The 25,945-nt window shown below is 47.5% G+C and overlaps 2 protein-coding genes across 6 annotated transcripts in view; both read left to right on the top strand.

Annotated features, from left to right (window-relative positions):
• Positions 1–19,475, top strand: part of Spire2 (spire type actin nucleation factor 2) — a 34,716-nt gene extending 15,241 nt beyond the window's left edge. The window contains exons 3-15 of one of the 2 annotated variants that reach the window (XM_051201411.1): positions 4,227–4,583; positions 7,062–7,142; positions 7,258–7,422; positions 8,041–8,127; positions 8,448–8,589; positions 9,512–9,681; positions 10,369–10,561; positions 12,405–12,520; positions 15,088–15,222; positions 15,383–15,450; positions 17,266–17,293; positions 18,634–18,749; positions 19,135–19,475. In XM_051201411.1, coding sequence (XP_051057368.1) covers positions 4,227–4,583; positions 7,062–7,142; positions 7,258–7,422; positions 8,041–8,127; positions 8,448–8,589; positions 9,512–9,681; positions 10,369–10,561; positions 12,405–12,520; positions 15,088–15,222; positions 15,383–15,450; positions 17,266–17,293; positions 18,634–18,749; positions 19,135–19,357 — 1,881 coding nt within the window. In that variant the 3' untranslated portion in view covers positions 19,358–19,475. The remainder of the gene's footprint in view (positions 1–4,226; positions 4,584–7,061; positions 7,143–7,257; positions 7,423–8,040; positions 8,128–8,447; positions 8,590–9,511; positions 9,682–10,368; positions 10,562–12,404; positions 12,521–15,087; positions 15,223–15,382; positions 15,451–17,265; positions 17,294–18,633; positions 18,750–19,134) is intronic. The other variant, XM_051201412.1, reaches the window with a different exon arrangement.
• Positions 19,476–23,629: 4,154 nt separating this feature from the next.
• The window catches only part of Tcf25 (transcription factor 25), a 31,778-nt gene continuing 29,462 nt past the window's right edge, over positions 23,630–25,945 (top strand). Inside the window, exon 1 of one of the 4 annotated variants that reach the window (XM_051201608.1) lies at positions 23,630–23,949. In XM_051201608.1, coding sequence (XP_051057565.1) covers positions 23,758–23,949 — 192 coding nt within the window. In that variant the 5' untranslated portion in view covers positions 23,630–23,757. The remainder of the gene's footprint in view (positions 23,950–25,945) is intronic. The other 3 variants (XM_051201607.1, XM_051201609.1, XM_051201610.1) reach the window with 3 other exon arrangements.

Below are 25,945 nucleotides of genomic sequence, written 5' to 3'. Positions count from 1 at the left end.
CCAATGCTCTTAATCACAGAACCCATCTCTCCAGCTGCAGATAGTCTGTTTAAAGAAGGGAAATATGAAAACTGTTCTGTTCATTCAGTATTATTGGAGATTGATCCTCAGGTCTTGCACATACTAGGCAATATCTGCAGCCTCAGTTTATCTTTTTATTTTGAGATGGGATTTCACTAAATTTCCCAGGCTGGCCTCAGACTTTGTAGTTCAGGCAGGTCTTAAACTCTTCCTGCCTCCCCATTCTGAGTAGCTGGGACTAACAAGCTGTGTCACCAAGTCCCTCTTGTAAGCCTTATATTTATAGTTATTTGTTTTGAGACTTCCTTCCTTCCTTTCTTTTTGATTTTGTTTTTATTAATTTACATATGAGTGCTAATGGCATATGCTCCTTTATTCCAGAAGAGGGCATCTGCTCTCAGTATAGATGATTGTGAACCACCATGTGATTGCTGGGAATTGAACTCAGGACCTCTGGAAGAACAGCCAGCTTTTAACTACTGAGCCATCTCTCCAGACCCTAGATACGTTTTCATTGTATAGACCAGGATGTCCTCAAGGTTAGGGTTTTCTTGCCTCAGCCTCTCAAATGCTGGGATCACAGGTCTGTGCCACCTCATCCAAATTTATGAAAGTGCTTTGCAACATAAAAGCAAATACTATACAAATTAGGGATACTGTTAATTTATCTATATATTCAGCTGTGCTGGCAGCCTGTTGCAGTGTTCCCTATTTGATTAAACCTAACTGGAAAGGCAGGGTGTCACATGGGCACAGAGAATCAAGGTGCAGGCAGTATCTGTGGGTGAACATGGAGCAGCATCCTCCAGTGCACTCCACAGAGCCAGTGTCTCCAGGTCATTGATGGTAGGCTGGAAGATAGGGCTGCTTGCCAAGTGAAATGGAGAAATGCTGAGCTAAGAAGGCTCTACAGAAAGACCTCAAAGATGCTTAATGTACTTTTTAAAAAAGAATTACCAAGGCTGGAGAGATGGCTCATCAATTAAGAGAACTGGCTGCTTTTCCAGATCTGGGTTTGATTCTCAGCACCCATATGGCAGCTTACAGTGTCTGTAACTGCAGTCTCAGGAGACCCTGCTTGCATAGGCACTGCTTGCATGTGATGCGCAGACTTACATGCAGCCAAAACACCCATATACACAAAATAGAAATAAGATGAAAAAAATATAAAGAGTTATTACCAGGCAGGGTGCACATGCCTATAATCTTTTGGGAAGCTAAGACAGGAAGCTTAAAACCTTGAGGCCAGCCAAGGCTATATAGCAAGACCCCGTCTCAAAGTAAGTGTTTCGGAAACTTTCAGGAAGTATCGTCAACTGAAGAACCGAGAGCAGTGAGTTCCGCCAGTCCCCAGGATCTAACCCTGTGCCCTCAGCGCCTTCATGCTCCATCAGATCTGGAGTGTTTTCTCCCCACTTTGGTCAGATTGAATGTATATACATAGAGAAGCTGCATTCCTTTAAAAAGATCTGAGGCTGAGTATGGCATGGTGGAGCATGCCTGTAATCCCAACACTCATGAGTTTGAGGCCAGGTAGAGCTATGTAGATACCCTGTCTCAAATAACAACTAGCTGGGCATAGGCCTGTAATTCCAGCCTGAGGAAGTGAAGGTAGGAGGATCAGGAGTAAGCTTTATGAGAGACTACCTCAAAAAACAAACAACAAACAAAAGCAAAAAGAAAGCCTGAAGAGATGGTTTATCAGTTAAGAACATCAGCTGTTCTTCCTGAGAAAGCTGGTTCACCCGCATGGCTGCTCACAAACGACCAGTTCTAGGGCATCTACCACCATCTCTGGTCTCTGAGGGTACTGCATGAGTGTGGTGCACTGAGGTACCTGCAGGTAAAATACCAGTCGATACACATAAAAATAAAATAAATTAATTAGTAGGGAAAAAATGCCAGGTTGAGATGGTGCACACCTTTAGTCCTAGCACTTGGGAGGCAGAGTCAGGTGGATCTCTGTGAGTTCAAGGCCAGCCCAGTTTATAGGGCTAGTTTCAGGACAGCTAGGGCTACACAGAGAACTCTTGTCTCAAAAATCAAGAATGAAGAAAGAAAGAAAAAAGAAAGAAAGAAGGAAGGAAGGAAGGAAGGAAGAAAGGAGGAAAAGAAAAGAGGAAGGGGAAGGGAAGGAGAAGGAGTCAAACAGAGAGAGAGAGGATAGAAGAAAAATAGTGTTGGAAAACTGGACCAGTGGTTAAGAGGACTTGTTCTTTCAGAGGACCCAGGTACAATGCCTAGAACATACATGGCAGCTCACAACTATCTGTAACTCCCTCTATACTTCTGAGTGCATTAGGTACATAGGTGGTACGCATTCATGTATTTGGATAGACTACTCATACACATAATTTGTTTTTTAGTCAGGGGTGGTGGCACACGCCTTTAATTCCAGCACTTGGGAGGCAGAGGTAGGTGGATCTCTGTGAGTTTAGGCCAATGTGGTTTGCGTAGTGAGTTCTAGGCTAGGATAAGACAGGTAGAGAGACTCAAAATTCAAATAAATAAATAACAAAATATAAGGAAGTATAATATTTTTCTTTTTGACACAAGGTCTAGCTGTATAGCCCTGGCTGGTCTAAAACTTGAGCTGCCCTCAAACTCACATAGCTCCTCTACCTCCCGTGTGCTAGGAATAAAGGTGTGAGCTCTTTGCTCAGCATGGCATAATTTCTTTGTGAGTACAAATGCCATTCTGTTCTTATAATGATGTGAGTCAGCTGTAGTGTAACAAACTTCTGGGATAATCAGAAAGGTGAGGTTTAGCTGGGAGTGTGGCTTAGTGGTAGAGTGTGTGTTCAGCATGCCACATGGTTCTGGTTCAAGCTCCGAAGAGGGGACAAGAGTTATTTTGGCTCACAGTTTTGGAAGTTTCAGTTCATGGCCACTTAGTCCTAATGCTTTGGGACTACGGTTACACATTGCAGCAGGATTTCATGGAGAAGTCTGCTTATCTCTTGGCTGGGTGTGAAGAGAAGAAAAGGTGGAGACCAGTTTCCAATAGCTCCTCCCAGGCTATACCTTCAGTGAGCAGAGACCTCCCACTCAACACCACCTATGTATTTATTTATTTATGACAGGGTCTCACTATGTAGCCCAGCCTGGCCTGGAACTCACTGTGTAGCCCAGGCTGGCCTGGAACACACAGAAATCTGCTGACTCTGCCTCCCAAATGCTGGGGTTAAAGGTGTGCCCCATGCCTAAGCCCACATCTTAAAAGTTCCACCAATCCCCAAAGGAAGCAAGCTGGGGATTAACACTTCTACACATGGGTCTTTGGGAACATCTATGAATTAAACTCTAGGGCTGGGGTGTGACATAATGGTAGAGTACTCTCATATGAAGTATGAAGAAAAAGAAAACACCCAACCCCCAAAGCTACAGTGGTTAAGCAACATCACAGCAGCAGTCACTCACTGAGTCAGCTTCTCCTTTGATTTTAGCCATACTGTTTATTACATAAGAGACTAATGCTTAGTTATATTTATCCTTTTCCTAATTGGGGGGACATACATACTGTGCAGTCAGCACCAGAGTCAAGACATATTCTTTCCTTTTACATAAAGGGCATCATGAGCCTTCCTGTCCCAACTGTGCCCCAGCTCAGGGAGCTACTGTTTTCTATTGCTGGGCTCAACTTGCTTAGAGTTATCTTAATGGGACCACACTATATAAAGGTTTTTCATCTCATCTGTGTGGCATGTGCATGTGTTTATATGTTTTCTATTCTATAGTGTCCCGCTATGGGTACATACCAGGGGGACATCTTTTTAACAGTGGTCGTGTTTTGTTCGTGCCATGAATCCCCTCTGCAAGAGGCGGTATTTCTTTTTTTATTTCTTTTTATTTGATGTACATTAGTTGGAGTTTTGCCTGCATCTATATCTGTGTGAGGGTGTTGGATCCCCTGGAACTGAGTTATAGGCAGTTGTGAGCTGCCATGTGGTTGCTGGGAATTGAACCCAGATCCTCTATAAGAGTAGCCAGTGCTCTTAACCGGTGAGCCATCTCTCCAGCCCCAAGAGGAGCTGTTTCTATATCACTGTTATAAGCAGTGCTATGATCTGCTCTTCTCCTTGCCTGTCATTCTGTCTGGCACCTCTGTCTGACTTACGATGGTGGGTGCTGCTGGTCGTGGGCCCCAGTGCCCTTGTGGCTTGGAGTGCCTTCTCTGGTGACCATATGATGTTTCTATCCCTTAGATGGTGCAGTCACTGGGCTTTGCTATCTACCGTGCCCTGGACTGGGGGTTAGATGAGAGTGAGGAGCGAGAGCTCAGCCCGCAGCTGGAGAGGCTCATCGACCTCATGGCTAACAGCGACTGTGAGGACAGCAGCTGTGGGGCAGCAGATGAAGGCTATGGGGGTCCAGAAGAGGAGGAGGAGGCTGAGGGCGGGCCACGAGCTGTGCGCACCTTTGCTCAGGCCATGAGACTGTGTGCTTTACGCCTGACCGACCCCCATGGTGCACAGGCCCACTACCAGGCAGTGTGCCGAGCTCTTTTTGTGGAGACGCTGGAGCTTCGTGCCTTCCTGGCCCGGGTGAGGGAGGCCAAGGAGGTGAGTGAAATATGGGCTGCAACTGGAAGAACTGATGTGGGGTGGAGTGAGGGAGGTGGGGGTGTAAAAAGGGTGGGGGTGGGGGTAGGTAGGCAATGGGGCCCTCAGTTGTCCATGGGGGTTAAGGTCTTTGATGCCGACTGTACTTTCTTAGGAATACCCATAACTCCCCCCCCCCCAATGCTGGGCATTGTTTCATACATTTTTAACTTAATACCTTCTTTTCACCGAGTTTTCAGAGAAAACGATCAGTGAGTAGCTCCTAGCCTTTGTTTCTACTGCATCACTCCTGTTGCGGGTCATCTCTGCAAGAGGGTGCTTACTGGCTAGCCTCTCTCAGGCCCAGTTCCTTCTGAAAATGTGATACTAAAGAAGCCACCTCTTCCCTTGCAGGACCACAGGCAGGCCAGGCCCATGGGCTTGGAGATTTGGGGTGGGTAGGTCAGTTACTGTGCTTGCCACAGTCCTACTCCTACTTCATTCTTTGGTGGTCTCCCATCTTACAAATGAACAGATGCTTTCTCTGAGAGTCAGGGTCCCTCATCCTAGTGTCAGAAGATACAGTGGCTCCTGAGCTGGATTTCCTCTAGGCTGTCCTGACTTCCCCTACCCATGGGTTTGGCATCCATTCTTTTTTAGGATTTATTTATTTATCATATCTACAGTGTTCTGTGCTTACATATATGCTTGCACCCCAGAAGAGGACATCAGATCTCATTATAGATGGTTGTGAGCCACCATGTGGTTGCTGGGGATTGAACTTGGGACCTCTGGAAGACCATCCAGTGCTCTTAACCTCTGAGCCATCTCTCTAGCCGGACTGTTTCCATTCTTCCTTGGAGGAGTTTCTGCTGTTTAAAGAGAACCTTTTTTTCCCTGTGACATAGGCCATCCAGGTCCCAGTCAGTATTTCACTGGTGATGAAAGGGGAACTTGGAAGAGGTCAGGTGAGGTTCAAGCCATCCTCTCTTGCTCAGGTAGCAGAAGTTATTTTTTAGTTAGTTGGTGTTGGTCTCTAATTCCACCTGCTCTTTTCTGGGCCACATCTCTCTTCCTGTACCATAGAAGGCTCATAGCTAGCATCCTGACCCCTTGGAGCCTGCATAGGCTTTCAGGGATGTTTGAGTAATGGAATCTGGGACCTGGCTTGAACCCATTGATCTTCACTTATAACTACCACATGACAACCTTGGGAGGCTCTCCTCTTGGCTCCCAGTATTCAGTGCAAAGTCCCTACCTTCCCTTTCAGCTCCTCCCTGGTATCTCAGAGACACTCTTCTGACTGTGCTTTCCTGTGGCTGGCAGGTGGTCCTCGGGCTTTTGTCCTTCTTTGAACATGGTCTGTTCTGTTGCTGAAATCAGTTCCTTACCCAGACAAAGGAGCTTTAGCAGGAGCACACACTTCTACCTGCCATTCCACTGATCCCAGAGACAGTCAGGATATGGGTGCTGGGGATACAGGGTCCTGGACAGATGCACCTGGGCTAGTCTGGGCTGGCAATTTTGGATAGACGCAAGTGTGCAGGGGTCAGGTGTAGCCATTGTTAAGTAGGACAGGAGAGCCATCCTCTGTGCCCTTTACCTCAGGAGTCCCACACAATAGTGTGTCTTAAAGAAGTTTGACAATTAGCTCAGGCTGAAAGCTAGAGTGACTAGTTATGTCCTTATTGGGTGAGAGCTGCTGAAGGGAAGATGCTTCTCTATTGTAGGGAGTTAGTGAGAGCAGAAGCTTTAGGCTGCCACCTAGACCCAGAACCATCATGGCTGCAAGTCCAGCATCTTCCCCCAAATCCTCAGTTGCCTGAGTCTCTGGCATCTTTCCTGACCCCTCATTATGATGTTAGCACTTCATATTTGGACTGCCTCCTGGGATCTTCTGGTTAGCTCATCCCGTCATCTATCTACCATCAATTCCACCCATATTTGAGGACTAACTAACACTTGCCACAGTGTGCTGGGCTCCAGACTTAGAACAGCAGCTAAGGAAGCATACACAGCTTCTAAGAGATGGATCCTTGGTGACCTAGTATGGGCCATGCATAAAGAAGCAGCCATGAACACTCCAAGAGAAAAAGGTGGGCTCATGGCCTGGCTAGGGTGTCCTGAAATGCTGGGTGAATGGAAATCTGGAGGGTAACAGGGAGTGCTTCCCCTTCTGAATCAACTGCCTGTGAAGGACAGTGCCTCTGTGAGGCATGTGGGTCGACGGGAGTGGTGCCATGTGGACACTAGGCTCTCACCAGACCTGCTTAAGAAAAGCCACTAGAGAAGATTAAAAGTTCCCTGTGCCATTTCAAGGCTATAGTATAGTATAGTTTCCCCAGATCTTTCCAAGCCCAAAGCCAGGGCCAGGTACCTCTGTGACTCCTTTTTAGCTGGCTGAGTGGTAGGGATGTGCCTCCTACTGGATGGGATTTTTAGGATCCTGCTGTGTCCACTCCTCTGCCACTTCTACACTAACTAGACATGTGGTCCCAGATGCTGCAGAAGCTGGGGGAAGATGAGCCACAGGTAGAGAAGCCACTGGCCGAGCTTGACCACCTGGGACACACAGACTGGGTAAGACATGGTCCCCGCCTGACCTGGGACAGAGAAGAGCGCAATACACCCAGAGGGGTGTGTGCTGGGAGAACCATGGGTGGCAGGGCTGAGGCTGTTTTCTTTTCTGGGTCAGGCCCGGCTGTGGGTCCAGCTCATGCGGGAGCTGCGTCATGGGGTAAAGCTGAAAAAGGTGCAGGAGCAGGAGTTTAACCCACTGCCCACTGAGTTCCAGCTCACCCCCTTCGAGATGCTGATGCAGGATATCCGTGCCAGGAACTACAAGCTGCGCAAGGTCATGGTGAGCCACAGCTCTGTTGTCTTCCACCAGCAACCCTGGCCCTGTTCCCATCTGTGAGTTCTTGCCCTGCTGCCATCCACTAGTGGCCTTTTCCTTTGCTCTCTGTTACCAACCCTGTTCCTTGTGCTTGGTCAAAGTTTGATACACATCTGCAGATATGAATAAGGAAGATGTAGCTGGTCCAAGAGTGCTTGGTTATATTGAGAATACAGGATAATAATTAGGGTTAGGAGAAGAAGGTTCTTGAGGATTAGGAGGGCCCTAAGAGCCAGCCACATTTTCCCTTGTAACACACATTTGCATAGCCTTATGTGCACTGGTATCACGCTTAAAATTTTCAGGGAGTTCCTTTCATCCTTCTGACAGTCCCTGAGATGGATCCTACAGCCCCATTTCTTGAAGAATCTTAGGTTCAGGAAGTTCAGGCAGATGAGTTTAGGGCTCACTAGGCCTTGAAAGCTGCTGCCACTGTTGCATGTGGCCCATGCATCTGCTGTGCACCTATTAGAGATGCAGCTGAGTCCAGGGAACAGAGTCCCTAGGAGGGAAGCCGGAGCTGTGTGAGCCCCTCCTGGTCACCCTAACACCAGCAGTTGAAGGCCTTTCTCCTCCTTGCAGGTTGATGGGGACATCCCTCCCAGAGTGAAGAAGGACGCTCACGAGCTCATCCTGGACTTCATCCGCTCACGGCCTCCTCTGAAGCAGGTACCAGGTGTACACTTCCTTGACTGGATATCCTTTTGAGGGAGGCCATTTAGGGCTCTTTTCCCTGTTGGCTGGAAGGTTGGCCTGATCTCTGGCATAGTGCTTGTGGGTCTGTCTTCTTCCTCTTGAGGAGAAATTTTGGCCATTTATACCTCACACCAGACACCAGATGTGCCCAAAGCCTCCTTGTATAGTGCTTCCTTCTGGGTTACTGAGGTAGCACTGAGTCTCCTGGACTACTCCAGCCTTTCCCTACTATAGAGTGGGTCCATGCCACCACCTGCCTCCCCTTCCTACTTAGTGTGTCATGTTGATGGCAGGTCTCAGAGAGACGACTTCGCCCTGTGCCACAAAAGCAGAGAACATTGCATGAGAAGATCCTGGAGGAAATCAAGCAGGAACGGAGGCTTCGTCCAGTAGGGGTCCAGCACTTGGGTGCCCGGGGTGAGCAAGGCGGGGAGGGTGAGTGATGGGAGAGAAAACATTTATCCCCCAATGGATCTAGCTGGGGCTACAAATCAAATTTTGGGACTGTTAGCTTCAAGAGCTTCTATATGGGTAAAGGACTCAGGTCCTCTTAATATATTTTTTTAACTGTAAACTTAGAGGAGTTATAATGGCCTTGTGAAGTTTGAGCCAGAGGTCTATAAAAGTGGAGTAATCTTGGACTCTAGGTTTTGATCTGATTTTGCCTTTATATGTTGTTATAATGGATGACAAATTTCAACATTTGGGAGTAAAATGAAAAAGTCAAATTTCTAAGTGACTGGAAGCCAGATATATATTCAGGTATTTGAGACTTGGTCTTCCTTGCAAAATAAGGATGGTGAATTTCAACCCTGCTTCTTCTGGGCTTTTGGGAGACTAGGCAGCTCTCCTCTTTAGCTGACTGGCTGACCAGCCTTCGGTTTCCTCTTCGAAGTGGAGACTTAGAGCAAGTGGTGCTCCTGAAGCTGTTCACTCCCATGTTGGCCCTGTCCTCCCGCCCATCCCCATTGTGTACTTCTGCACTGGCCTCCTCGTCCTTCTTACTCACTGTCCACCACTGCCCTGGGACACTTGTCCTCCCCACTTACTCTTCACTCCTGCCCTGGCTTCCTCATCGTCCCGTTTACTGTCCACTCCTCCACTGGGCTCTCTGTGCTCCCTGCTCACTGTCCACTCCTTCCCTGACCTTCCACATCATCCCCTGCTCTGCCCCGGCCTCCTTGTCTTCCTTGCTTATCGTCCACCTGGCTTTGTGCTCCTTGCCCTCCCTGCCCCACAGCCACCCCTGCCCTGGTCTCCTGGCCTTCACTGCTCACTGTTCATCCCCGTGCTGACTTCCTCTCCCTCTCCCTCCACACTCACCATCCACCCCTGCCTTTATTTTTCCTGCCTTCAGGGTTTGGTTCTCTGCCCTGCATCCTCAATGCCTGCTCTGGGGACATCAAGTCCACTTCCTGCATCAACCTGTCTGTCACAGATGCTGGGAGTGGAAGCCAGCGTCCACGGCCCCGGGTCCTGCTTAAAGCCCCCACCTTAGCGGAGATGGAAGAAATGAACACATCTGAGGTCAGAGAATAGAGATTCTTCCAAAAGATCATGCTGATGGGACTGGGAAAGGCTTAATGGGACAGGGCTCTTTTTGGTCAGCTGAGTAGGCATCCTCTGCAGCCAACCACAGGGGTGGCAGGAGGCCCCTTCCCTGCCTTTTCAGCTCAGAAGTAGCCTTGGATCCGTGGAACAGTGACGCCCTGAACACAACAACAAAGGCTAAAAATGGAAGGGATTTTCTTCTTGTGGTCAGATGAGTAGCCTGAGTAGCCCTCAGCTAATGTGAGAAGCTGGTCCCAGTGAGGGTCTCTGGCCCATCAGGATGAAAGATGACCTCATTGCTGGCTATCTCAGAGGGCTCATCCTTCTGCAGAACTGTCTTCTCCAGTATTTTCTAGAAGACCTCAGGGAATGGTTTGATTATTGAGACACTTGCCATGAACTGTCCGGAAGATAGGAGATATGAGGTAGTGATATGCAGAGGACGGTGCACAGTCTTGGTGGGCTCAGTTAGCACACCTGGGCCCACTGCCTTGGTCCAAGGATGATCAAGAGATGTTGGAGGCAGTGGTCAGGAGGGGGCAGTGGTCAGGAGGGGGCAGTGGTCAGGAGGGGGCAGTGGTCAGGATGGGGTAATGGTCAGGAGGGGGCAGTGGTCAGGAGGGGGCAGTGATCAGGATGGTTCTGTGCCTGATGTGCTTTCAGGAGGAAGAGTCCCCCTGTGGAGAGGTGACCCTGAAGAGAGATCGCTCTTTTTCGGAGCATGACCTAGCTCAGCTTCGGAGTGAGATGGTCTCATCTGGCTTGCAGTCAGTCACTCATCCCTCGGGAGGGATGGAGCCACCTCGGGCCAGAGCAGGCAGCATGCACTCTTGGAGAGCCAGCACCCAAGACCAGGGTAAGTATTGCCTTCACTGCCACCTGCCCTTTCCATGTCCATCCCATGGACTTTGTGTTGTAGCCTCAGTCTCACATCTACCTTGAGCAGGCAAGTACCTCAGGTGTGTAGCTGGTGCCTGAAAGGATAGAGCTGAGTCTGTACCACCTAAAGCAGGAGTCCCTGCTTTCCATTGGAGAATATAATCTATTTAGTTTTAGTGTTTTGCCTGCATGAATGTCTTATGAGGGGTTCTGATCCCTTGAACAGGAGTTACAGACATTTGTGAGCTACCATGTGGGTGCTAGGGATCGAACCCCGGGTCCTCTGGAAGAACAGTCAGTGCCCTTAAACACTGAGCCATCTCTCCAGCCCCTGAGAATTTTTTTTTTAAATCAGCTAACCAACCCATATTCATTGCAAAACATTTTCTAAAGAACTTGAATCCTTGGGAGTGGAGAGATGGCTTTGTGGTTAGAAGCATTTGCTGCTCTTGCAGGAAATGGTTTTCTGAACTCACATGGTGACTCATAACCATCTCTAATTCCAACTACAGGGATCCAACACCCTCCTCTGGCCTCCGTGGGCATCAGGCACACAAGTGGTAAACATACATAGAGTCATACACATAGACTAAAAATAAGTAAATCAGGCTGGGTGTACTGACTCACACATTTGATCCCAGCACATGGGAGGCAGAGGCAGGTGTGTCCCAGAGTTCATGGCCAGCCTGGTCTACAGAGCCAGTTCCAGGACAGCCAGGGATATACAGAGAAAAAAAAAAAAAGATAAGTAAGTCTTTTTAAAGAAAGAATTCAAATTCTCAAGATTCTGTTACCTAGATATAATAATTATTATTAATATCCTGAGATATAGTAAAAAAAAGCTGGCCCGATCTCTATTTCTTTTTGCTGTGGACAGGTGGCTCTTGAAGCACCTGACTTGTCACTAGCCACTGTTCCCTCACCAGAGGACTCAAGCTAAATGCAACCCCTCAGGCTGGCTGCACAGAGTTAGTCCCATCAATTAGCAGCTTGACTTACACTAAGAGCTATTGGTGTCTCAAGAACATGACCATACAATCCAGAGAGTTTTAGCAAAGCAAAAAGCTTTAGTTCTGCAGAAGGATACATAGCCATGTCAAATCAATCAAGAGGTGACTCCCAGTGAGTATTTATTTATTTATTTATTTATTTGGTTTGTCTTTTCAAGACAGGGTTCTCTGTGTAATAGCCCAGGCTGACCTTGAACTCAGGGAGATCTGTCTGCCTCTGCCTCCCGAGTGCTGGGATTAAAGGCATGGGCCACCACACCAGGCTGAGGTTTTAATTTCTAAATGAGTCCTGTGCCTCTGAGTGGTCAGGCTTGCTCTCATGCTCTTACAAGATTGGCTAATTTAAAATGACAGTTGATAAGCAGAATACAATTTTCAGCACCAAGTTCAAACCCTGGCAGAATGTAAGTTTCTGTCATGTAGCTTCCTTACAAAAATTTAAAACTAATCAAAAAATTTTTAATTTCATTTTTCTTTTCTGAGTATGGGTATTTTGCATATATGTGTACCATGTCTGTGTATCACATGGATACCTGGTACCTGCTGAGGTAAGAGGAGGGAGGGTTTTGGATCCCTTGGAATTAGAGTTACAGATGGTTGTGATCCACCATGTAGGTGCAAGAATTGAACCTGGTTCCTCTGCAAGAATAAGCACTCTTAACTGCGGAGGCGACTCCTTAGCTCTCTAAGCTCTCTGCTTGACTTCTAGCTTGTTACCCATCCCCACTGGAACATACATGCTGTCCCCATTGTCCACTTGGCACAGCATTCCTGCCAGGTGGTTCCTACGGGCCTATGTTCTTTCTCCAGTTTTCTGTCCTGTGAGTGACCAGTCCCAGCCTTACCCCAGCTCCGCCTTGCCCAGCAGTTTGAGCTCAGTGGATAAACCAGAGGCTTCTGCACCAGATACCAGACACCTGTGGCTGGTAAGTGATAGGGTAACTTGCACTGGATGACCTCTTCAGCATCATCTTCATCCTTTCACTAGCCTAGTTCTCAAGAGAGAGAGAGAGATGGGCATTTCTCAGGCTGGGCTGGCTTTGTCTTTGAGAGTACCAGAGTCCAGGTCCCTGTATCTGGGGAGATTGTTCTTTGCTGCCACATGCTGGTATACATTGGTACTGCGACCCCAAATCCAGAGAATTGTCTTTGAACCATTTGCCCTAAGGCCTAAAGTGCTTTGTTCAGTTTCTATGGGGTCAGGATTGATAATGAATGCTGAATTGTGGGACTTGAGAGCAATACAGTGTTGCAGGGAGTGTGCTGTTGGCTGAGACTCTGACATTCTGGGTCCCATCAGCTGTGAGTTTTGTGTTGTTTGTGTGAAGAACTACTACTGCTGCCTTGGGAGTCCCGACTTGGTCCTGAATTTCACTGTGCAAATTTATCAAACCAGGTAACAGGTAAAAGCTGATGGTAGACTACAAGGCATCCTACAGGTGTGTGAAGGGAGTTTAATTGTGGTTGACACCATCACCTCACTGAGGCTTGGGTTAAAACAGGTGTTCCGATGCTTTAAGAAGTATAAGTTCTATGTAAGAATAAGGCAGCCTCACTGGGCGTTAGTGGCGCATGCCTTTAGTCCCAGCACTAAGGAGGTGGAGGCAGATGGATCTCTGGGAGTTCGAAACCAGCCTGATCTACGAGAGCTAGTTCTAGGACAGCCTCTAAAGCCACAGAGAAACCCTGTCTCGAAAAACAAACAAAAACAACAAAAATTAAGGCAGCCTTATTAGTTTTATTTATTTATTTATGCATATGAGTATTTTGCCTACATGTGGTCTGTGCATGCCTAGTACCTGCCAAGCTCAGAAGGCATCAGATCCCCTGGAACTGGAGTTATAGATGATAGTGAGTCAATCTGTGGGTACTGGGAACTGAACTGGAGTCTCTCGAAAAGAGCAGTAAGTGATGTTAACCACTGGCACATTGCTCCAGCCCCCTTATTAATTTTAATTGAAAGGTAATGCCCATATGGCAGAATGAGAGAAAAGCTTCAAAAAGCCGATGTTTAACTTCCACACACATAAGATAAATCCATGTTAAGGAACTGTTTTTAGCTGGACAGTAGTGGCACACGCCTTTAAGCCCAGCACGTGGGAGGCAGAGGCAGATGGATCTCTGTAATTTTTGAAGCCAGCCTGGTCTACAAAGTGAGTTCCAGGATAGCTAGGGCTACACAGAGAAGCCCTGTTTTGAAAAACAAAAACAAAGAAGTGACTTCTCAATTTGGCATCTTAAAATAATAAACATTCGCTTATACTTTCTGAGCATTAAAGTTTCAGAAGCAACAGCTCCTAAGTATTTATTCACTTGTTATTTATCTGTCTTGTGTGTATGGGTGTTTTGTCTGCATGTAAGTCTGTGTGCCACATGCATGCAGTGCCTGTGAGGCCAGAAGAGGTGGGTGAGATTCTCTGGGACTGAAGTTACAGATGGTTGTGAGCCACCATGTGGGTGCTGGGAATTGAACCTGGGTTCTCTGGAAGAGTAGCCAGTGTTCCTATCTACTGTGCTATTTCTTGTTTAAGGAAGGAGGGAGGAAGGGAGGGAGGAAGGGAGGGAGGGAGGGAGAGAAGGTGGGAGGGTGTTTTAAAATTCCACAAGTCCCACAGTGGCCTTTCAGTTCTAAGATCTTAAAACTTACCTACTGAAAGTTAGGCTATCAAAATCAGAGAACCTGGTGGCCTTTAGTCCTGCCCCAGTCCTGAGATGCAGTTGCTAACCTCTGCATTTGACATGAGAGCCCCTGACAATAAATAACCAACAGAGAGAAGCTGGAAATCCTGGGGCCTCGGGTCACATGGGAAATACAGAAGCTTCTGGTGCTGTTCCAGGACTAGATAGCCCCTGCATGGTACTACCAATGCACATCCTAGAAAAAAAATCCAATTTCCATCCTCATGGCACCTACTGTATGCTGGACCCCATCCTGCCTCCATGAACAACAGCTAGTGTTTGAGATCTGTGTGCCTGGCACCTTGTTAAGAATTGTATGTTGTATTGCTCAAGGGAGCTAATGCAACCCCATTTTACAGAAAAGTAGGCTTAGAAGGTCTAGTGTCTAGTCTTATGATATACACTAGTAAGGTTATACCAGGATCACTCATCATAATGCCAGTTAGGACAGATGGCCTGCTGAGTACGGAAGAGCACACTGGGGTCAGGTAGGGCAGAGGATTCCCGGGCTCCTAGGGACAGTACAGATCAGGTGAGAAGAGTCAGTGGAGAAGGTTGGAGCCATGGTATGTGTTTCCAAGCAGGAGATGGAGTTTTCTGATGAGGTCAGTGAGGGTAAGGGGCAGGGACCTGGGGCCATGGGACTGGGGAAACTTGCTACATCAGCAGCGCCTCCTTGAAGAAGATCCAGCCTCTGGTAGTGAGTGAGCTGATGCACATACTTTAGTAACTTGCTAGGTTATTTGGACTGAGACTGGGTAACTGTGGGGTTCCCAGGGTGTTGAGCAAGCAGGACCTACCCCCTCGCCCCCAGGAGTTCAGCCACCCTGTGGAGAGCTTGGCTCTGACTGTGGAGGAGGTAGTGGACGTGCGCCGAGTGCTGGTGAAGGCTGAGATGGAGAAGTTTCTGCAAGACAAGGAGCTCTTCAGCAGCCTTAAGAGGGGGAAGGTGAGACTTGGATGCCTGTTCTGAGCAACAGAGGGTGGGACCAGGTGTCTGAGACTTGCTCAGTAGTTGGGTAGAAGCCCTGCAGCAAGCGCTTATTGGGACTGGGCTTGGACTCCAGTGGCCTTCCATAGCCATGCTCTAACCTCGACTCTCCCCACAGATTTGTTGCTGTTGCCGAACCAAGTTTCCCCTATTTTCCTGGCCGCCTACCTGTCTATTCTGCAAGAGGTGAGCCTTTGTGAGCAGACAGACCAAATAGGGGGATGTTCCGTCACACCCAGGCAATTCAGTGTTTTCTTCTTCCTTCCTGTCTCCCCTTAACTCCTGAGACCTATACCCCCCCCATGGTATACCCCAGCCTCATGATCTGCCTGCCTTGGTTTCTTAAGTAGCAGGGATTGTAGGTTAGTGCCACCATGCCTTGTTTAAGTTAAATATATTTACTTATATTTGTTTGGTTGGTTTGATTTTGTGAGATTTTCTCACTATGTAGCCCTAGTTGGCCTGGAACTCATTATGTAGACCAGAGGAGGAACCCATACAGAGCTACCTACCTTTGCCTCCAAAGAGCTGGGATTAATGGCATGTATCTGGCTTAAGTTAATTTAAATAGGAAGAGACACCCGTGTTTATCCAAGATGGGGTAACAGCCACTTTCTAGCTGAAACAGCCTCCAAACAATCAAACAAAGGATATAAAACAGTAGTCTTTAAGACGCCGGGAACAGGCAGCTAAAGCAGGCAGATGAGGGAGCTTGTGCTGGCCTTGGGAGTTTCTCCTCACCAGCTAGAGCTTGGCAGGAGGCCCAGGCATCTGGAGATCTTAGAAAGGGGTTAGGAGAGGAGAGGAGAGGAGAGAGCAACATAGAGAGAGACCTTGAGATCTGCCCCAGAGATGTCCTTGAGCATGGAGCAGATATACAAAACAAAGAACAGATCTTGGAAAAGAACTATCGTCATCCTAATCCTAAAGTATGGATTGTCAAAATGTAGTCCCTAGCTACAGAATTGCTTCTTATTCTGAGAATTTTTTTTTGGGGGGGGGTTTGGATGTTTTTCAAGACAGGGTTTCTCTGGCTATCCTGGAACTCACTTTGTAGATTAGGCTGGCCTTGAACTCACAGAGATCCACCTGCCTCTGCCTCCTGATAGCTGGGTTTAAAGGTTTTTGCCACCACCCCCTGGTTAGGGTTGAATTTTGGGGGGAAAGGGGCTGGTATTTTGAGACAGGGTTTCTCTGTTTAACAGCTCTGGATGTTCTGGAATGTCTGTAGATCAGGCTGGTTTTGAACTCAGATATCTACCTGTCTCTGCCTCCCAAGTGCTTGGATTAAAGGTATTCGCCACCAGCCCACTGCATGGGTTGAATTTTTACAAGGAATTTATTTATTTATTTATTTATTTATTTATTTATTTTTGTTTTCGAGACAGGGTTTCTCTGTGGCTTTGGAGGCTGTCCTGGAACTAGCTCTTGTAGACCAGGCTGGTCTCGAACTCACAGAGATCCACCTGCTTCTGCCTCCTGAGTGCTGGGACTAAAGGCATGCACCGCCACCACCACCGCCGCCGCCACCACCACCCAGCAGATTTTTTTTTAAAAAATGAGACAGGACCTCACTACATAGCTCAGGCTAGCCTCAAACTCAATCTTCCTGCCTCAGTGCTAGAACTATAGGTCTATGTCACTAAATCTGGCAGGCATTTACTTCTGAAATTGGATACGGGAATTTTGAAAAAGACAATTGCTGTTTAAAACTGAATCTTACTTGAAGCTTTCTACTTAGATGGTGCTTCTATGGTGGAAAGCACCAGAAACAGTCCAGATATTCCCGTGAGAGATAAGAGGCAGAGGTAAATGAATGTGATCCCAGGAAGATGAAAGATTCTGGAGTAAAATGAAAGTAAAGTACCAACGTTCATGGAATTGGACAAAAATGATGATGACTGACCCAGATATGTGCAGCAGACATGAAAGCAAGGAGAAGGGTGTTTTTCCTCCCTGGGCTTCCTTACACTGATACTGCTTTCTCTCTATTCCTTCCAGAGCCGTGTGCACTTCCTGCAGTGTAAAGGTGAGAATTTAGAGGAACCTTCCAGGTCTTGGTGAAGTGGAATGGGATATTGCTGTTTCCAATTGATGTGCTGGACAATCACCCTCTTCTGAGGCATTCCATCCATTCCCTTCTTCTAGGAAGAAGCTTTTCTTACATTTCCCAAGACTGCAATTAGTGTATTTGCTTGTTTTGATTGTAAGATAGTATCTCATAAAATCTAGGCTGACTTTAAACTCTCTGTGTATCTGAGGATGGCTTTGAACTCCAGTTCCTCCTGTCTCTCCCTCCCAAGTGCTAGATTATAGGCAGAAATCACACATCTTACCTAAAACTGTACAGTTTGTTTTATTTTTATTTATTTTTGTTTGTTTAGTGTTTCTTTTAGGCAGGGTCTCACTATGTAATCATGGCTGATCTGTAACTCACTATGCCTGGCCAAAAGTACAGTTTCTTAAAACACTCATAGATAGTATTTTAAGACAAGGTCTCACTGTGTATAGCATTGGCCGGCCTGGAACTGCAATGTAGGGCAAACTTGCTTTGAACTCAGAAATATGCCTTCTTCTGCCTCCTGAGTACTAGGATAATATATGGGCACCACCATGCCCAGTCCTCATAAGCAGTCTTAAATTTTGTTTTTAGGGGTGCTAAAGAGATGGCTTAGAGGTTAAGAGCACTTTCTGTTATTGCAGAGGACCTGGGTTTGGTTCCCAGAATTTACATGACAGCTAACAAGTTTGTAACTCCAGTTTCAGAAGATCCAACACACTCTTCTATCTTCCAAGGGCACTGCCTGTACATACTGCACAGACATAAATGCAGGCCAAACACCCATACACATAAAGTAAAACTCAGTAAGGAAAAAAAACTTAACAGTTTTTAAGTATTCAGTGTGAGAAGGCTGGAGACACACACTTTTCTCTCTCCTACAAAATCCTCATTTTGACATGAGAAAGTTTTCAGCAAGACCATGTTGCATTTGGATGTGTGCTTCCACTCAGGGGTAAAGGACAGAAACCTTGGGAGTGTATTGACCATCATGCCTCAGCTTAAATTCCCTACAATCTGTCCCTGGTCCACAGGAACACTCCATCCTTGTCAATGTAAAATATTGGTTGTGTGCAGAACCTAAAATTACACCCTTTGTAGCATAAAACAGTTCCCAAACCCTAAGAAGTTACAGTTTGGATGAACAGTAAATGCCGTTGGGGTGTGACAAGGGAGGAGCCTATGTTGGGCCCTCAGATGAGAGTGTAGGGGGTACCACTTTTGGTCTCTAGGTCCCTAGAGGGGTGAGGAGGATAAAGGGTGCCTGGACATTTGCTAAGGAACCTTGTCCACCCTTCCCTGTATTGCAGATGAAGATGCCTTCCAAGAAGTGTGCACATATCCCTGTCTACACACTTGGTTTTGAGAGTCTTCAGAAGGTGCCAACTACAAAAGCCACGCCAATGCTAAGGAGAGATGCTTTCCAGTATGTTCTTTGCCTTGTTGCTGGTATCCTGTGGTAGTGAAGAACTGAAAGTAACTGGGAAACTAGGGCAGGTGCCTATGGCACTGTGAGGGTTTCTCCAAGGAACAAGTCAAGTCTTTTGGCAAGGCTGTAGAGGCAGAGAATTAAGCTTGGGCGGTCTGGGCTCAGGGCCTCAGTACCCTTCAAGGTAGAGCCTTTGCAGGGATGCACATTGCCAGGTGTGCTCAATAAGACTCCTGTGGATAAGTAGTGAGGAAGGGGAGATGAGAGAAGGCAGCTTAGCAAGATTTGGGATTCTGGAGTGGCAGGACAAGGCCTCTGGGAGGATCCTGGCCCTAATAGAGTTCTCTCTCTTCTCATGGGTCTCTCCTGACATCTCTCCTAGATCCCTGCAGGGACCAAAGTGGCGGAGTGTGGAGGAGGAGTTCCCTCACATCTATGCCCATGGATGTGTCCTAAAGGATGTCTGCAGTGACTGTACCAGCTTTGTGGCTGATGTAGTGTGCTCCAGCCGCAAGAGTGTGGATGTCCTCAATGCCACTCCACAACGCAGCCGCCAGACCCAGTCCCTCTATATCCCCAACACCAGGACTCTGAACTTCCAGTGACTGTTGTGATGGCCACCCTGCTCTCCACCATGGAACACAGCTGCCATCAACCCCCTTGCGCATGTACATATATACATATATAGATACATTTATAATATATATACAGCCTATATATTTATATACATTGTCTCTTTGCCCTACAGTTCATTTAGGACCAAGCTTACTTCAGGACTTTCCCTGTCAGGAATTCTTGGAAAGGCTGGGGAGGATTGGAGAATGGAAGGGCGGCTTCCCTGCCCCAGGCCTTGGTTCTTTTCAGTAATGAGCATATGGCAGCCTTTCTTCCCTGGGTGGACCGTGGCTCAAGCAGCAGAGGCACCTGGGAGGTCTCCGAGTGTGGGATTTTGCTTGGAGGAAGCCCAGGTACCCGAAGGCAAGCTTGTTCTTGGTCCCTTGCTATCACTGTGTGACTTTCCCTGGGGAGATATGAACAAACATCTATTCCCCCCCAGATAGGTCACTGACAGACCAAAGAATCGATTCCACTCAAGTCTAGCTTGATGAACCATTGAGTTTTCTGAGATTACAGTAACATGGTGAGGGGTTACATACAGGAACATAAGTGACTCTCAGGTAGTTGCATCACCCCTAAGTCCCGCAGCATAGGAGACAACTCATAAAAGGTACATCACTGTAATCTACACCCCCTGACAATATTCTTTATTCTTTTTGTTTTTTGAGACAGGGTTTCTCTTTTTTTTTTTTTTTTTTTTTTTTTTTGCCAATTTTCTACTTCCTATACCAAGACCATGGTGCAGTTGGGTGGGTTGGTGGGAGGGATATGTGGTGGCTGGAATCTCCTTTGAGGGCCTGGTGACCAGGGAATACTAATAACCCTATAATCATTACCACAGACCTACTTATCAGCACATTGTACTATTTATTTCACCGTCATGGTTGCAGGCCAGTGTGTTCTGTAGGTAACCACAGCTGCTCAGCTGCATGATGGCGATGCTTATGTTCATTAAGCCCAGAGGAAATACCTACACTTGGACTCAGGAAGGGCCTGTGCTAAGCACCCTGCCTGGTTACATGCACCCAAGAGGTTGGTTTTGTCATCACCATACCTTACAGATTAGGAAACAAAGGTTCAGTAAGGTAAAGGGATTTGACTGCTAATCTCAGAATATGCCAGAATTTCAATTGAAGCCTGTTAATTGAGGCCTCCTGGTTGACTCCAGGCTCCAACACCCTGCTTAGGATTAGAAGAGGCACCAGAGGCACATGACTATGACAGATGGATCTATGGGAGTTATCTTTGAAATTAGAATACCCAATAAAAGCAGTTAGCTCCCAGCACTTGTTTGAGCACTTCACAGACCGCCTTTGTATTTTGTTTTCTAATTTTTAAATGATATGTTTATGCTATTTGGGTTTTTTCTTTTGCATTAATTTATTTGCACCACATGTGTGCAGGAGCCCATGGAAGCTATCAAACTGGAGTTGCAGGCCATGGTGAGTTGCCATGTGGGTACTAGGAACTGAATTCAGGTCCTTTACTTGAGCAGCATGCACTCTTATCTCTCCAGCCCTTTGTTTTGTTTTGTTTTGTTTTAAAAGAACAGGCAGAGAGAGAGGGCCAGGAACTATTACTGTCAACAGCCAGCAATAAAAACACTCATGTTTAAGCCTGGCATTGGTGGCACACACCTTTAGTCTCAGCACTCGGGAGGCAGAGGCAGGTGGATCTCTGTGAGTTCGAGGCTAACCTGGTCTACAGAGCTAGTTCCAGGACAGGTTCCAAAGCCATCTGTCTCAAAAAAAAAAAAAAAAACACCAACCAAAAACAAAAAGCTCCACTCATGTTTAACCAAATATGGAGGTTCACACTTGTTATCCCAGAACTTGGGAATTAGAGTCAGGAAGATCATTAATTTGAGGCTAGTCTGGGCTACAAAGGAAGTTAACTGAGCTATACAGTGAATTCTCTAACAAAAAAAACCTCATGGACAGCCACTTCCGGGAACTAAGTACAACAGCTGATATACAGACTCAAAAGCAGCCACATATCCAGCTCACAACCCAGAACATGGGGACACCCAGGTTGTGATCCCCACATAGCACTTACAAATGAAAGCAACAAAAGCCCATCCTGGGAAAAAGCTAGGCTGAGCTGAGGGCTAATGCTCACAGCTTGTTCAGTTCCCTACAACTACTTCCTGAGGCTGCTTAGGTAGGACAGTGGCTCATGCTTTTGTCGTCTTATTGCCCTTGGAGTTGCTGGACTCTTCCAAACAGTAAGTTGTATACCAGCCCACTGAGCCAGTCTCAGCCTCATTATTGGAGACTATGCCAAATAGAGTGGCTTAGAACCAAAATTTACTTTAGGACTAGATCTGTAGGTCAGGGAGACACATTTGGAGCTAATAGTTCAGGGAAGACCCACTCCCAGGTTGGGCCTGATGCATCCTTCACTGTCTGCAACCTCTGCCTCAGGAGAAGCAGCTCCAGACCGAGAGGTCCCTTTTTATCCATAGGTAAGGCTTACTGGCCTGGGTAAGTTGGTCACACCACCTGATCATGGATGACACAGAAACTAGCCTGGTCCTGAATAGTCAGAATAGACATGAGGGTGGTGTGCTAAGCCTGATGTGGAAGAGGCTGGGTTTTTTTTTTTTTTTTTTTTTTTTTTTACAGTGACTAGAAGCACAGAAAGGGGGGGGGGTGTGAGATAGCAGCTATGGGCCATCATCTTTGAAGTACCTTAAGATTCTAGCATAGTGTGGGCAGAGTAGCTAAGCCAGTCATTGGGCTCAGCATTCAACCTAGGGAGAAACCAAGATTCCTGGGGGAGATAGACTGTAGTGGAGCTTGTGGACAGTGGGCTCATAGCAGAGGTGGAATTAAGGAACGCTGCTCTGCCCACCTTCTCTGTCCTTGAAAATAGTCTATCTTGTTTGGACTTTGGGAGTCACAGGGAGAGAAACCCAGGTTCTCTCTGGACTAAAGTCAGTTTCTTCACTTGACTTCACCTGTTCTAGATAAGAATCTAGAACATTTCCTGGCCTAGCACTGGGGACAGTGAAGGCTGTCCCCGCACCCACACTGCCCTCTCCTCTGCTCTCAAGTGGGAAAGGGTCCTAGAACTCTGTAGACCAGGCTGGCCTTGAACTCGTAAGAGATTCACCTGCCTCTGCCACTGTGCTGGTTATGCCACCACTGCCCAGACCTTGGGTTTGTTTTGTTTTAAAGAAGGAAAGAAAGAAAACAGAGCCAGATCTGTGCAGAGGGTCCCTACATTCTTATTTTGAAAACCTTTCTGAATCAGAATTCACACAGTGCTGGCCACCTTGACTTCAGGATGAAAAGTTTCTGCCCTTCAATAAGCCTCCCCACCGATGCAGCAATCCAAATCAGACCAAATCAAACCGGATTAGAAAAAGCCCAGGTTTAATGGATAAAACGCAACCCCCTGGAGAAGAGACAGAAAAGAGAAACTAGAAAACCACATGCCTGTTCTCGGGGGGGGGGGGGGAGTTTAAGTACCGTGTGAGAGTGGTCTTGAGCATCTCTGCGAGAGGTGTCATCGTTTGGGGACCTTCTGAGATGTGGCAGGTTTTGGAGAGATGGGGGAGGGGGTTTGGGGTAGAATTTCCACCAGAACATCCCAGATTCTGGGTCTATGGATGCCAGGGTCTGGGGTGAAGCTTTCACCAGAACACAGACCGCCAATCCACACCTAGATAGCTACCCCTCACCCAGTACCACCATAACACGAGCATCACCCGTTGTGTTTGGGACAATAAAAAGCAACTCCGAGTATCTAACTCGGTTCTGTGCATCTTACGCAGAGGAGATATGCAGAGATCTGTCTCGAAGAAGCTCCTCGGTTTAGACTGCTTATTAAGGCGGAAACTGTCCCTTTGCAGTCTAGTAGCACTGTGGAGGTGCGGAACATAGGGCAGGATACGCAGACAGGGATTCGGGACTTCAGCCGTCACTCCTCTGTCACATCAGAACAGTTATGCATGCGGATCATGTGCACACTCGCTGTCATTCCCGATCATGTGCACACTCGCTGTCATTCCCTCCTCACCTGGTCCCACCTAAAAGTCCCTCTGCCCCGCCCGCCAGCCCCGGGAATCACGTCAGTGGCCTGCAGAGTTCTGAGCCTGCGCGTTGTATCACAGCCAGTTATCTGCAAACTATACACCTCGAAAGCTGAAGAAATACTGCACTACGGCCGGAGAAACGCAGCGACTAGGGCCCAACTCTCGCGAGAACTCTCTGATCCACTCTCGCACCTTATCTGACTCCACGGGTAATTGGGAGGAAGTTCCGGAGAGCCGCTACGCGCAAACGCGACACGCCAGCCTTGCGCCAGCGCGCCTCAAGTGCGCAGGCGCCGCCGCTCTGCTGCTCTTCCTCGTCCCTCTGCCTACATCAGGCTGTCGGGTCCTATGTCGCGCCGGGCCCTCCGGAGGCTGAGGGGGGAACAGCGCGGCCAGGAACCCCTAGGGCCCGACGCATTGCAGTTTGTCCTCCTTGATGACGATGACGCGGAGGAAGAGGGACCAAAACAAGGGTCGGGTGGCCGGCGCCCCGGAGGCGCAGGGAAGGAAGGAGTCCGTGTCAACAACCGGTTCGAGCTGGTGAGGAGCTGGGCAACCAGAGGGGACAGTGTGGGAGGGCATGACGTCATACTAAGGGGGCATAAAGTTGAGTCAGGACTGCAGGCGAGTGGGCGGAGTGAAGGGACTGCGCTGCATCGGGGAAGGCGGGTCTTCAGCAGGGTGGGTGGGGTGATGAGGCAGTGCTGAAGAGCGAGTCCGGGTGGTGTCGAGGGGCGGGGCTCCTCATCCTAGATACAGCGGAAGGTGGGATAAAATGCCGAACGAAGGGGCTACTAAAGGTTTGGGGGAGGGCTGCTGTCAAGGGATTGAGTGATATGACTTCGCTGCAGTATAGGGCGTGTCTCAGCTCAGTGTCGAGAGGCGTGGTTGACGGGGGCATGACAGGGCCGTGACGTCAGGGCGGGCGGGACGTGACATCTGAGACAGCTAAGGAAGGGGAGGGCCAGCAGGGATGGTGAGTGGAAGATGGGGCTCACAACTGAGTCAAGGCTTCAGAGTGGGATTGTGCTGTCTGGGGCGGTGCTGTAGTGGGGAGGGCATGGATTCATATCTGCGACTTGATGGGGTCTCAATTCTAGCTCTTTACAAACATTTCTGTTTATTCGTCACAGCACTTCTGTCTGTCCCAGCAAGTTGTACCTAGCTCATCACTCGCAGCAGGTGTCTGACACAGAAAATGTGTACCACTCTTGAGTCCCATAATGTTTTTCCCTAAGACTGACAGTGTGTGCAGTTCCATATGTGTATGAATTGTGATTCTGACTTTTGTGTGGACAGATAAGTCTCTCGGGTTCATTTTGTATTTCCAGCGTGCACATATGGTAAGGTTTCAGTGGCCATTTTTGAATGAGTGAAAACTTGATTGGAGGCCATTTGTAATCTTGCAGTGGGTTGTCCCCAGCTTTTTATCAATTGGCAAGTTTAAAAGTCTGTAGCAAAGATATTGAGGAAGCGTGGGAAATGTCGTAGACATTTTAGAAGTTTGATTCAGAAGTTGTTAACCTCTCCAGGAAGGAAAGAGGGGGATTCATTGCATAGTCTGTGGTGTAGGTGGTGGTGGGACTGAAGTATCTCCTTGGTACTGTCAGAACTCTTCTACCTCCTCTGATTTCCAGCCTGAAAGTAACTCCCATTCCTACTCTGATTCTTGTCCTTTCATTTTAACTTTAAACAGGTTTCCTTCCAGCCCACCCCCAACTCCCAAGAAAAGATTTTTCTGTGTAACAGCCCTAGCTGTCCTGGAACTCACTTTATAAACCAGGCCTCCCACTCTCAGAGATCTACCAAACAGGCTTTTTTTTTATGTGTGTGGATGTTTGGGGCTTTTGGAGTTTTTGGGGGGACTGGGTGAGGCAGGATTTCTATTGGTAGTCCTGGCTGTCTTGGAACTCAGAGATCCACCTGCCTTTAAAGTGCTGGTATTAAAGGCGTGGGCCACCAGCTCATGGCTAGGTTTAATTTTAAACACACAAAATATAGGGATATATGGGATGGAGAGATGGCTCAGCAGTTAAGAACATTGACTGCTCTTCCAAAGGACCTGGATTCAATACCCAGCACCCACATGGTGGCTCACAACCATCTGTAACACCAGTCCTAGATGACCCAACACCCTCCTCCCTCCTCTGTAGGCACTACATATTCATGGCACACATCATGCAGGCAGGCAAAACATCCATACACGTAAAAGTAAACATTAAAAATACACACACACACTAAAGTATTAATGGTGCCATCTTAAAAGAAGTAAGAACATTGTGGCTTTATCTTATAAATAAATTTAAAAGGGGGAAATACAAATGACCCTTATGTGCCCATGAGCAGATTCCCAGTTACTGACAGTCAGTCAGTCTGCATGTCTTTAATATTATTTCACTGCCTTCTCTCCAAGAGGTGATTTCAAAGCAGCTCTCAGGCATCACATCTTTCACCCTTGACAGCAACTGGTGTTAGCTCTCAGACCTCTGAGACCATTGTCCCTAAAGATTTTACAGCTCTCTGTAACTCTTCCTCC

Source organism: Phodopus roborovskii, unplaced genomic scaffold (assembly GCF_943737965.1).
Source record: "Phodopus roborovskii unplaced genomic scaffold, PHOROB, whole genome shotgun sequence".
NCBI classification, from domain to species: Eukaryota; Metazoa; Chordata; class Mammalia; order Rodentia; family Cricetidae; genus Phodopus; species Phodopus roborovskii.
The sequence above is the reverse complement of the archived record's forward strand: the minus strand, read 5'-3'. Positions and strand labels throughout refer to the sequence as shown.